This window comes from Mytilus edulis, chromosome 10 (genome assembly GCF_963676685.1).
Source record: "Mytilus edulis chromosome 10, xbMytEdul2.2, whole genome shotgun sequence".
NCBI lineage: Eukaryota > Metazoa > Mollusca > Bivalvia > Mytilida > Mytilidae > Mytilus > Mytilus edulis.
In genome coordinates this window covers 15,861,436-15,875,632 of record NC_092353.1, presented here as the reverse complement: position 1 = coordinate 15,875,632, position 14,197 = coordinate 15,861,436, and the positions used below count along the sequence as shown (strand labels likewise).

Here is a 14,197-nt window from a genome sequence, read left to right as displayed (position 1 = left end):
TGGTCTATTGTGGATAGTTGTCTCATTGGCAATCATACCTCATCTTCTTTTTTATATACAAACTAACTCGTGCCTTTCCGATATGCAGTTTGCCTCATCCTTTGACAAATTAAAATGTTTGAAAATCTTACTTACAAGTGAAACATAATTTGCCTTACCGCTTATCATAGCGACACACTCTTGAAAATATATGCAATGTAACCATATCATAATGTTTGTGAAAGAATATGTACAAGTGATACATTTAATAAGATACTTAAAAATGTGCAATTTGGACATCGTTAAGACCCCCATAAAGCAACCACGTGTTAATGGCGTAAGAAAGAGATTGCTTGAAATAGCGACCGCATTCTTTTGATATACCTGTGTAAACTCATTACTACCGGGACGTAGTTGGAATACTGTAGAAAAGAATACATCAAAGGTTTGTGTAATCTTTTAAAATATAGAAACGACTTTCTACAAAAACAAACTTATAAATAATCAGTCAATTATCAACTTGTAAACAGGAACAACCCGATCGGTGTTGAGTCACCCGGAATTGTGTTGTTTGTTTTACTTTCGTTTCTCATAACTGCATTATGTGTCTTTAAAACTTTACTTTAGGATTTGTAGACATATAAAATACATTACATAATATTTTGAAAAAGCTAGTAATAAGAATAAGAAGAAGAATATTTGTTTTTCTTCTAATGTGAATATCTATTATTTAAATATCAACATTATATAAGAATAGTATTTCAATCAAGGGCCCTTGATGGGCAGCATAACATGTTCGCATAAAACAATACATCAGGATTTGTAACTGAAAAACAATTTATATACTAAAATGAAACATTAAAAAGTTCAGACAGATGTTATTATCTTCATTCTATAAATGTTATTACAGAGTAATATCTATCAGAACGGTTTAGATAGATCTACTTGATGCGTAATCGTTCTTTTAAATTATTTTATTCATTTAATATTCACTCATAATGAAACACCATATAGATTATTTTCATATTGGTTTTTCGTAGTAAAAAGATACATAAATGTCATTATACACTTCACAATCATACAACTAATTACACATTATATAACATATAATGGTATAGTTGCGAAGATTCTGATTAGCAGTACAAGTTGCTACCAATAACATAAATTATATTAAAAAGACTAACTAAAGTACACATGACTTAATAACATTAATAACGTTGAGACAATGTATTTAAGATATAGTATATATAATGGTGAGCACGGTTTACGGATTTCAATGAACTTACATCAAATACATTTATCTACCCATCGTGAAAACGTCCTGGAACATAAGTGATAATAAGTATTAGCTTAACTAAAACGCTTATTGTCTCCAGAAATATTATATTGTAAACATGGACTTTCTGGTATCGTTTATTATCTTATTCAGTTACGTGCATTTCACAATCTTGTGCAAAACGATATCTATCCACTCTTGACATTTTGGTTTTAAATATATTGCTGTCTCGTGTAGATTAATATCCTACCAAACTCGATACAGTGTTAGAACTGATTGAAAAATGATGTCTTCTTCAAATGAAAATCAAACGCAATCCACCCCGTTAGGGGTAAAGTATCATAACATCATATAATATAAAAGAAGAAAATAACCCGTATCTGCCAAAAACTGGCTTTAGAACAAAATTGGGTTTTTTTCCGATGCAAAGACCCTATAAGGGAATCAATATTAATATCTAAAAATGCCATTTTTAATGATTTGACAACCGTATTGTAACAATATCCCTTCTGAAAGGTTAAAAGGTTTGTCCAGCTTTTGAGGTGAATGCCGACTTTTTTTTGTAATTTGTAAAGAATATTACCATAAAATATTGGATGCGAAATATCTGAACATATAGGATGTCTCCATGTTGATTTCTAATTACGAATGATGTCCTTGTGCCAATCATGGAATTTAGTAAATATTATGACCAGGTTTTGACACTGACAACTCTGGTGTTATAATTTTTCAGTGGTACAGAGATTTCACATCTGTTCTAAAATATCCATATTTGAAGAGACATAATAAGAGTCTTTTTTGCCCCTACAAGTCGCAACAACTAGCAAAGTTATTCAAGGTATTAAAAACTGTGTTAATTCAATTGTAACAAGGCCAAATGATGCAATCTGGGAACTTTAGTGTAGTAACGGTACTTGTGTTGTCACCATAATTGAGTAAAATCTTAAAACCTGTTTCAATTGTAAATACACATTTTATGCACTCCCTTTTAGGAATATGCATGTAGAATTATAAGAGTCTTAGTTTAAAGTATGATATAGCAGACAAGCATTTCAAGTGTTCATAAAGAATGAAAAACAACTTGATGAATTTAATTGTCTTTCGTAACGTGTATAGCAAATGAAATTTTGATCAATTCTGACTTTAAAACTGACCTTCCTTTCGTTTTCACGGGTTTTTTATGCCCCATTTATTGGCATTGTGTTTTCTGGTCTGTGCGTTTGTTCGTCTGTTCGTCCATCCGTATGTCCCGCTTCAGGTTTTTGGTTCAGGTTCAAGTTTCTGGTCGAGGTAAGTTTTGATGAAGTTGAAGCCCAGTTAACTTGACACTTAGTACACATGTTTCTTATGATATGGTCTTTTTAATTGTAATACCAAATAAAAGATTGCCCCCCTCCCCCATTCTCGCGATCTATTGAACATAGAACATGATAGTGCAGGTTAGGCATCCGTGTACTAGGGACACATTCTTGTTTCAGAAGTATTAGTGCAAGGCTATTTTCTTTCTGCACCAGTTTTGACTTGTTATATGTTAGTTGTAAATGCAGACAAAGATTAAAACTTTGTTTCTTCTAGCGTATGATATGCATATGAATCTTAAAATTATTCAAAAAAATAGCGATGAACCCTTTACCATTTTCAAAACACTCACTGCAGCTGGTAAACACGCAGTTAGAATGACAGTTATTATTTATTTTTTGATTGACTGTAAATGAAAATAAGCATTTTACAGTAGGGCTTTCCATTCAATATACAACAAATTTTTGTAATGATACCTGAATCTAGAACAGAAATATGCGTTCAAATTAGGTCCCGTAATTTTAAATGGACACTCATACATTTGTAATATGATGGATCTTCCTCGCTACCTTAGAAAGTATTGTCATCGTACATGTGCGACTTAAATAATAAATAATTTTTACAAATATTACAGACCTTCAAAGCCTTGCTGATGGGTTAAACAAAGATGTTTAGTGACTAATTATGCATCAAAGCAATGAAAGAGACAATTATACAAGAATCTCTGGATTGATACATGACAATGCGACGCCTATATGTGGAAAACTGATGGAACAACACCTAAAACGCATAAATAAATCATTTCCCGACTTCATAGATGACCATCAACATGACATTTTTCATTTTTATTCCGATAAAATGTGTTGCCTTTGTAAAGACAATCCTTCGGGCAAATCGATTCTCAGAAAGACGCAAATAATGATATTATTCGATACTGACGACAAATCACAACGCAGAAGAGGACATAAGCATCAAAGAAACAATAATTTATGTTGTTGCTTTGCGAAAAAAAATATTAAAGTCGACAATCTTGATTTTACTCTTTTAAAATTTATGCTTATAAATTTTTGCGAAGACGAGTTTTGGTTTTGTTTTCTTGTTTCTTGTCAGGACAGTTTCGAAACCTTCCTGGACAAACAGAGGCACAACTTGTTTCATCTATGGCAATCAAACTGTGCATGTTGTATGTGTCGAACAGGGTACTTACGGCCAAATGTGAATTTTATAGACAAGCACCAGTTCAGAAAAGTATTCATTAAAACACAGGCTGTGTGCTCTACTCCAAGTCATAATTTTCATTCATGTATATATAAGGCAGAACCAGGTTTAACATATAAGGAATTAAAACAAAGAGATTTGAGATTGTTTTATTCTTTGACAAACTTTTTTTGTCCACTTAGAAAATGTATCGAAACTTTAGGAGATCGCAGAAACGATGTTGTTGCTCATACAGTATCAGCAAAAATTCCTTGTGATGATTTTGACGATCTATGGCGAAGTATGGTTTCATGTTTACTTGAAATAGCTGAAGCAGTTGATAATAAAATAGAAACAGAAAGACGCATCGATTATCAAAAAACGGCACATTTAGACAATAAAATGTCTGCACAGTGGCGGACAGAACTGCTTGCTGAAATAAATCAGAAGGAAGTAAGTAAAATTGATACAGATTTAAGTAAAGAGAGATATTACAATCATATAGGAATACAAGTCAAGTCAATAAAATTGAGAAAGGAAATGGTGAATATGTCAAAGCGACAACCACCCGACCATAGAGCAGATAACAACCGAAGGCAACCAATGGGTCTTCAATGTAGCGAGAACTTCCGCACCCGTAGTTGTCCTTCAGCTGGCCCCTAAAAATATGCATAATAGTACAGTGATAATGGACGTCATACGGATGTTACAAAACTTGTAAACTTTTCTTTGACAAAATTATCCTTATTCATTGAAGGAACACATGACTAAAAGGTAAACTCACTGTCCGATTTTTTGGCTGCAGGCTTCTGTTTTTCATTTTTATCGGTGTGCTTTTCTGTAATATGTATGGCATTATTATATATCAGCTATACATGTACAACATGAAAAGTTTTCAATTTATTGCACATTATTGTTTAGCCATAATTAAGATGTTGCATTTTTTCGCTTTCTCAAAAAAACATTAAAACATACGCAAAGTTCTAAAAGTAACCATAAAGTACAATTCGCACTATAATGCTACCTGACGGATGTCTAACGGATGTTACTCTGTACACTTCTATAAAATTGAGAAAGGAAATGGTGAATATGTCAAAGCGACAACCACCCGACCATAGAGCAAACAACAGCCGAAGGCAACCAATGGGTCTTCAATGTAGCGAGAATTCCCGCACCCGTAGGTGTCCTTCAGCTGGCCCCTAAAATATGCATAATAGTACAGTGATAATGGACGTCATACTAAACTCCGAATTATACACAAGAAACTAAAATTTAAAATTATACAAGACTAACAAAGGCCAGAGGCTCCTGACTTGGGACAGGCGCAAAATTGCGGCGGGGTTAAACATGTTTATGAGATCTCAACCCTCCCCCTATACCTCTAGCCAATGTAGAAAAGTAAAAGAATAACAATACGCACATTAAAATTCAGTTCAAGAGAAGTCCGAGTCCGATGTCAAAAGATGTAACAAAAGAAAATAAATAAAATGACAATAATACATAAATAACAACAGACTACTAGCAGTTAACTGACATGCCAGCTCCAGACCTCAATTAAACTGATTGAAAGATTATGTCTTCATCATGTGAATATCAGGCACAATCCCTCCCATTAGGGGTTTAGTATCATACTATCATAAAATATATGAGAAGAACATAACCCGTGTCATGCCAACAACTGTTTTTTAGAAATAAATGTGTTTAGTTCCGATGCAAAGACCCTATCAGTGAATCAATATTAAAGCTAAAATATGCAATCTTTAATGACCTGACAACAGTATCGTAACTATATCCCCTTCTAATAAGTCTATTTAAAGGTTATGTTAGTTTCTGAGGAGAATACTGACATTTTTGTACTTTATAAAGAATATTTCCATAAAAAAATGGATGTGAAATACCTGAACGTATAAGATGTCTGCATTTTGAGTTATATTTACGAATTATTTCCTTATACCGGTGATAACATTTAGTAAATGTTTTGACCAGTTTGTGATATCGAAAACCCTGGTGTAATAATTTTTCAGTAATACATAAATTTCTCTCGCTAAAATCTAATACGTTGTTACATACACGAGCGAATCGTACAAGTTGAGATATATAAACACCATAAGATGGTGAAAAGGGAACGTCACCATCTAAAAATGGATAATTAACGATAGGGAATGAAAAATTCTTTTATCATAAATTTTTGTATTAAGCTTCCCGTTTATGATATAGATATCAAGATCGAGGAAAGGGCAGTGATCATTATTATCATTAGCTTTATTCAAAGTAAGTTCTACAGGATAAATTTCTTTAGTATACATACTGAAGTCGTCATTATTGAGAGCCAATATATCATCCAAATATCTAAAAGTATTCTTAAATTTTAGTATCAAATGTTGTTTTGATGGGTCTTTGCTAATTTTAGTCATAAATTGTAACTCATAACAATACAAAATCAGGTCCGCATTAAGTGGTGCACAGTTAGTCCCCATTGGAATTCCAATAACTTGACGATATACGGAATCTCCAAAGCGAACAAAAATGTTATCAAGTAAAAATGCAAGCGCATAAATAGTATCAAAGTATGTCCAATTGACATAGTTCTTTTGTTTATTGCTACTAAAAAATGATCTATAAGAGTTTGAACATATGTTCTTCGACTTTTTAAATGCCCAGTTAATTAGGGATGTGAATTTTTTCTTAATAAGAATATGAAGCAAAGTGGTATATAGTGTAGAAAAATCAAAACTTTGAACAGATTCAAAATCACCAATATATGCATGCAATTTATCAAGTACTTCCAACGAGTTTTTGACACTCCAAAAGTAATTAATTCCGCTATTTTCAAAGGCCTTATTTGAACAATTTATTATCAGGTTTTTTATTGTACCAAGTGTACTAGTAAGTAAAACAGACAATTTTGTAGTTGAACAATGGCTAGAAGATGAAATAAATCTATATTTGTAAGGTGTTTTGTGCAGCTTCGGAAGCCAGTACATAGTTGGGACTTTCATTGTGTTTGGTTATGCTTGTAAAGAAGTAGCTAAAAGTTTATGTTTGTTACAGATGTCTTTTTCTGAAAAGGAAGTCAGTTGGAATGTTGGTGAATTCGTGATTTACTTTTGCAGAACCTCTATATAAAATTTATGTCAAACAATCATGATTGTTGTGAATTAGTTTTAGTTTCAGTTTAGCACTTTATCACTTTTATTTGTTTAACGTTTTACCGCCATTTACGTAACAATAGGCCCGCAACGTCGTCACTTGCCGACGTCTCTCTTGTATATTATAGACTCTAGTAAAGCATACGAAACATTGAAGACGCTTTTGTGTTTACTCGCCTTTATTATCGATACGTCCAAAACATTGGTGCCGTGACAAAAACAGAAGAATACGAATTTAAAAGATGAGTACCGCGAAGATGAAGACCAGACGAGCTGGACATCGGGGAGTTCTTACAAAGTTACTGAAGAAAGTGGAACCGAGTTCCGAGGAACTTTTGCAGGAATATGACGTTAGTGAACTTTCAACCATTCGAGGACTTATTGTGAAGAAGCAGGAAACGATCGATCAACTGAACGAGAAGATTGTGGAGGAACTATCGGAAGAGGAAGTGAGCGAAGAAATAGAGGAAGCCGACAGATACACATATGACATAGAAATGAGTGTAACTAAACTTTCAAAAATCATTAAGGAATCGGAAATCACAGTCAAACAGTCAAGTAAGTCATTGCTAAACCCAAATGCACACGAGTTTATTAATTACACAAATCATCAAGAAAGTCAGCCACAACCCAGTTTCATGCACGCAAATACATCAGCGTCCGTTTTTTCAAACTCCAGCATGTACCACAAACTTCCCAAATTAAATTTACCAACGTTCGGTGGGAATATGTTAGAATGGCAACCCTTTTGGGATTCGTTTAGTGCTGCCGTACACGATAACCTGTCTTTAAACGATGTACAGAAATTTAATTACTTGAAATCTCAACTGTTCGGAGAAGCCACCCAATGCATAGCAGGTCTACAAATAACTAACACAAATTACGGACAAGCATTACATGTACTGAAACAAAGATTCGGTCAACCACATAAGATAGTACAGACATACATGCAGAGTTTAATCAGCCTTCCTAGTCCAACGTCAAATATTACACATTTGAAAAAATTCTACGACAGTATGGAAAACTACATCCGTGGCCTTGAAAGTATAGGGGAGTCTCACGAGTCGTTCGGAAGCCTTTTAGTGCCCATAATATTAAATAAATTACCTGGGAATATACGAGAAAACATGGTACGTGCCCACGGAGGCGACCACTGGAACTTGCCGTCGTTACGGCAAGCTATTCAACATGAGATAACGATTAAGGAAGCGGGTCAGTCGGTAAACGGTGATGATATAGAACCAAATTACACACCCACATCAGCATTCTTTACGGGTACAAATCGCAACTTCGTAAATCAGAAAGGGAAAAGAGACATAACCAAGAAGCCGTGCATCTTTTGTCAAGGAGTTCACGCCCCATTAGCTTGTAAAACTGTTACGGAAATTGAAGCTCGAAAACGCATTGTCAAGGAGAAACAGGCATGTTTTAATTGCTTAGGAAATCACAGAGTTGCCGATTGCAAATCCGATAAAACTTGTAAAAATTGTAATAAACGACACCATACCAGTATTTGTTCAAAGAATGAATCACACCTGTATACCAAGTCTAAAGATAGCAGTACATCAAAACCAGATACCGATGCCGCAGTCGCAAGTATGCATTCATCCACATCATCAGTTAGATCGCAGGTATTGTTGAAAACCGCGATAGCGCCTATCACGTATGACAAGACACATTTTAACACCGCCAATATACTATTCGACGAAGGAGCCCAGCGAAGCTTTATCACTCAAGAGATGGCCGATTTATTGAACCTGAGACCACATAGGAAAGAAGCGATAACGATATCCGGTTTCGGTGAATCCAACAAGAAGGTTAGAAATTTACAAATTGCTACTATATATATAAACGGCCTAACGAATACGCTTATCCCTATTGAAGTTCTTATAGTACCACAGATTGCTTATCCGATACATACATACGCAAGGAACCAGTCGAGTTTTACTCATTTAAATGGATTGAAGTTAGCCCACCCAGCTTTACAGGACGAGGATTTTGAAATATCAGTCTTAGTTGGCGCCGATTATTATTGGGATATAGTTGGAGACAGAGTAATTAGAGGCTCCGGACCAACCGCTGTACAGTCCAAAGTTGGATACTTGCTATCAGGACCTATACAATTGAACACTAACAGTAATAATCAATCAACGTCATCGATTATGAATATTTTGACCCCACACAGACTAGAAGAATGTGAAATACATAAATTTTGGGAAATCGAATCCATAGGAACAGAAACAGACAGCGAAGTAAAAGCGAAAACGGACTTACAAGAAATGACCACTTACCAAGAGAATAACATTCATTTGAAAGACAATAGGTACATCGCCAAGTTTCCATGGAAACCAGAACATCCGGAGTTGCCTAGCAACGAGATGATCGCCAGAAAGAGAGCATACAACGTGATAAACCGACTTGCTAAAGAACCAGAGATGCTTAAGATATACGGTAACATTATCAACGACCAAGAAAATCGAGGTTTTATAGAGAAGGTTGAGACCCCGGATGAGACTACTAATCGAGTACACTATATTCCGCACCACCCAGTGAAAAAAGATTCATCGACTACACCGATACGTATAGTATATGATTGCAGTTGTCGTCAAGATTCAGAATCACCCAGCTTAAATGATTGCCTTTCTTCTACACCGCCGCAGCTTAATAAGCTAACAGATATTCTTACAAGATTCCGCTACGGGAAATACGCCTTAACAACTGATATTGAGAAAGCATTCCTCCAGATTGGACTAGACGAAGAAGACCGCGATTCCACCCGATTTTTCTGGCTTAGAGATCCAAGCAACCCCAAGAGTGAACTTGAGACTTACAGATTCAAGGTAATTTTATTCGGAGCGACATGTTCGCCATTTATTCTTAACGCTACATTATTGAAACATTTATCAACGGTTACAAGTACCACAGCTGAAATACTCAAGCGAGATTTGTATGTAGACAACGTACTTACAAGTTTTAATACGGAAGAAGCCGCCTTAAATTTCTTTGAAAAATCTAGAGAACTCATGACAAATGCAGGATTTAATTTAAGAACATGGAAATCAAATAGCAATCAACTTAGCAACGAAGCTACAAAGGCAAACATACTTGATACAGATAGCGAGACGAAAATTCTTGGAATGCGATGGGATGCGAAGTCAGACATATTGACATTTGCGAAATTAAATGAAGATCGTATAGGTATTGATAATTCACAAGCGACAAAGAGAGAAATATTGAGTAAATCATCGTCAATTTACGACCCACTCGGAATTCTTGGACCAGTGACCGTAAGAGCTAAGCTACTGGTACAAACATTATGGAAAGAAGGATACGATTGGGACCAGGTGTTGCCTAGCAACATAGTTAAATCATGGTATGAAATTTTAGATGACATCCGAGATGTAACAGTTAATACGAAAATCGCACGACATTATTTCAACGATCAAAATGAGAACGAAAGTAACGAGAAAATCACATTACATGTCTTTGTTGATGCCAGCCAACGCGCTTATGGAGCCAGTGCCTACTTGTGTAAAGGAAACACTTCTTCTCTCGTAATTGCAAAAAACCGGATCGCTCCGCTCGTCAAAATGACATTACCAAAGCTAGAATTGATGGCTGCAGTAATAGGAGCTCGAATGGCTAAAAACCTCACGAAAACCCTAAAACCACAACGCACAGTACTATGGAGTGACAGTCAGATCGTTCTGCACTGGATTTCGTCTTTAAAATCATTTGGAAGATTTGTTCAGAATCGTGTGATAGAAATTAAAGAAACGACACAAAATTACGACTGGAAATACGTACCAACAGACTCAAATCCAGCCGACCTTCAAACTAGAGGAATATCATCAACGCAATTCAAAGAATCGACTTTGTGGATGCAAGGACCGTCGTGGATATCGGATGAGAACAGTTGGCCTACATGGACCCCACAAGTTAAACAAGAGACTCTTTTGTTAACGACAACAGATGACAGCGAAAAGACAAAACCGTGTGCTTTAAATGGAATTTCGAAAATAATCGATCTCTCAAGATTCTCGTCATTGAAGAAGTTACTACGAGTTACATGCTACGTGTTTAAATTTGTGAATATATGTAAAAGTAAGCGACCGTATAACTTGAGGAAATATGCTACACACGGAAAAGATATTACGAAAGATGAAATCGACCGCGCAACTCGTACATGGATTACAGATATTCAAAATGTGAAATTCAGAAGTGAAAAGGAGCAACTCGTAAACCCGTCACGTGACAAGAATCTACCGTTAGTAAGACAATTGCGCTTATTCATAGATATAGAAGGTGTTATTCGATGCGCCGGGCGCATACACAATTCACAGTTAGACGACTCCGCGAAGTTTCCAGTGTTACTACCGAAGAAAAATCAATTTACGGACTTAGTTATATTGAACGCGCACCTGCAGATGTTACATTCTGGTGCTGGACAGACAATTACGCAAATCCGCCAATCATATTGGATACCTTCCATTAGACAATGCGTTAACCACATCGTACAGAAATGTGTAAAGTGCCGAAAAGTGACCGGAAAAGCATTTCCACAGCAAATTTCGCCTCCGTTACCAAAGGATAGAGTCACCGATATGATACCGTTTACGACAACTGGTGTTGATTTCGCTGGACCACTATTCGTTAAAGATAATGGACTTGTTGCAAAATCGTATATTTGCCTATTCACATGTGCTTGTATTCGTGCCGTACACCTAGAACTAGTTACTGATATGACAATCGAATCATTCAAATTAGCGTTTAGACGATTCGTTAGTAGGAGAGGAATTCCGAGTACTGTGTATTCCGATAATGCACCAACCTTTGTTTCCGCCTCACATGACATTCCGAAAGAAATGAACATTCAAATTAATTGGAAATTTATCCCGAAAGCAGCACCGTGGTACGGTGGATGGTGGGAGAGACTAGTTGGAATTACGAAAACAACATTGAAAAAAGTGCTCGGAAAATCACAAGTAAATTCTGACGTATTACGAACAACTTTGATAGAAATTGAACGTGTAATCAACGATCGTCCGATTACATATGTGTCGTCCGACATCCGAGATCCAGAGCCGCTAACGCCGTCACATCTACTGCAGGGAAGAAGATTATCGCAAGACAACAATTCTGATTCAGAGGACAATAATTTTAATTTAGATTTCACAGAGGCTAACAAACGTTTTAATCATAAAGTAACTTTAATTGAACACTTTGCAAAACGATGGAGAATGGAATACCTCACCGGATTAAGAGAATTTCATCGCGTCGCCGGAGACCAAAGCGCACATGTGAAAATCGGTTCCGTCGTACAAATCATGGACAATTCACCGAGAATGATGTGGAAACTAGCTGTTATAGAAGATTTGATCACCGGGAAGGATGGAGTCGTAAGAGCAGTCAAACTACGTACACCAAATGGACTGATTACCACGAGACCAATTGTGAAACTGGTGCCACTGGAAATATGAACTTTAATTGTTAAAAGTGTTTTTTCAATACCCTTTTTATGACCAATACATGAACAGTAATTGCATTTTGCGGCCCCCAGAATGTTGTGAATTAGTTTTAGTTTCAGTTTAGCACTTTATCACTTTTATTTGTTTAACGTTTTACCGCCATTTACGTAACAATAGGCCCGCAACGTCGTCACTTGCCGACGTCTCTCTTGTATATTAGACTCTAGTAAAGCATACGAAACATTGAAGACGCTTTTGTGTTTACTCGCCTTTATTATTGATACGTCCAAAACAATGATATTATTAGCAGCTTTATCAGCCGGGACAAAAACAAATTCCATAGCTAGTCCTGTTAGTTTATTTTTTATACGCGAAATAGGGTTTTTAAAGATTTTGTTAAGAGTAAAATGTTGTATTCTTATATTTGTGTGTCATCATACTACAAATCATACTGTCACTGCTAGATACTATTAGTATATAGTTTATGTAAGATACATGTACATGTAAAATAAATCATGTTATTTAAGATCCATAACATAAATGAGAAAGATGTATAATTTATCAAAGCTAGTGGTTGAAGGAGTTAAACAGTACTTACGATCACATTTTGGAAAGGCAATACATAACTTTTGTTCCTGGCAAAATACTGTGTATATAAAGTGACTTTTATTTTTAATATAACGATGCCAAGAACAAAAGTGTTTCTTAAGTTGTATTTATTTAGACTTCTTCAATTTTACATTGTCAACGTACTGCGGTAATATAAGTTCAAAACATAACCCTGTATCAATCTTAATATGAAAACAAATGGAACACAAGTTTGATACCAATTACAGCCTTTCAAAAACACAATCAGAAAAAAAGAAACTTCACTTTCTCAGAAGCGTTTCGTAAATTTAAAAATGCATGATATTTGTATATATCATGTCCAACAACTCGTTTGTATTCAAATAATACATTGGTAGATTTTGTTCATTATACAGGAGTTAGCGTATGAAATAAAGGACACAAAAGACATGGTACAATTCGGATTGGAAGTAATAGATGCCAAATTAGACAAAAGTATTGAAAATGATAAATACTTACGGAATTTAATTAAAGAAACCTGTAATAGCATAATGCAAAGTATTGAGCAGGGAAAAAAGCAAAGGGAACTTGAGAAAGACCAAATATTGAATCATAGCGAACAGGTCAGCACAACAGTTTTGAATGGACCAACAATCGACGCCATTGTCAATGACAAGAATAGAGTAAGAGTAAAAAGTAAGAGCTCTACTAGCATAAAATGGTAATAATGTTACATGTATCGTATTTATTCATGTAAATTTCATGTGTTTGACCATACGTCAATTTTTAAAATATACGAATATGCCTTATATTGTACAAAGTGTACACATCATAGATAGACATATAATAATAGATAGATAATTCTGATCACAAAAAAATACGCGATTGTCTGTTATTCATTGATGAGCCAAGTAAAAGTCTCGTTGCTTATTCTATAAAGGTTTCATTGAAATTACAACTTTTGGAATGTTGTTCTGGATTTACCTGCATATTAAAAGATAAAAGCAAAAGGCTTCATTATTTAAACCTCGGGGAACAGAATTCTCGTACATCTATAAGACATAATGTCCCGTAAAAATCTTTTATCAACTCTTATTTGAATTTATCTTATTTCTCACTTGTTTTACATATTCATTTTTATTTGAGTGTTATATTGTAAACTTGTCATGAGTTTTTGAAAAAAACCAAATGTCCTTGTAAAGAAACAATAAGTCTCGTTGATTTTTTATATCAGATCTGCTTTGATATTTCAACAGATACAC

General features: G+C 35.1%; 1 protein-coding gene across 1 annotated transcript in view; it reads left to right on the top strand.

Moving 5' to 3' along the window:
• The first annotated feature begins 280 nt into the window (after positions 1–280).
• Positions 281–14,197, top strand: part of LOC139493509 (3'-5' exoribonuclease HELZ2-like) — a 53,977-nt gene continuing 40,060 nt past the window's right edge. Inside the window, exons 1-3 of the mRNA XM_071281990.1 lie at positions 281–424; positions 3,189–4,204; positions 13,352–13,631. Of these exons, the coding sequence (XP_071138091.1) occupies positions 3,239–4,204; positions 13,352–13,631 (1,246 nt within the window). The 5' untranslated portion in view covers positions 281–424; positions 3,189–3,238. The remainder of the gene's footprint in view (positions 425–3,188; positions 4,205–13,351; positions 13,632–14,197) is intronic.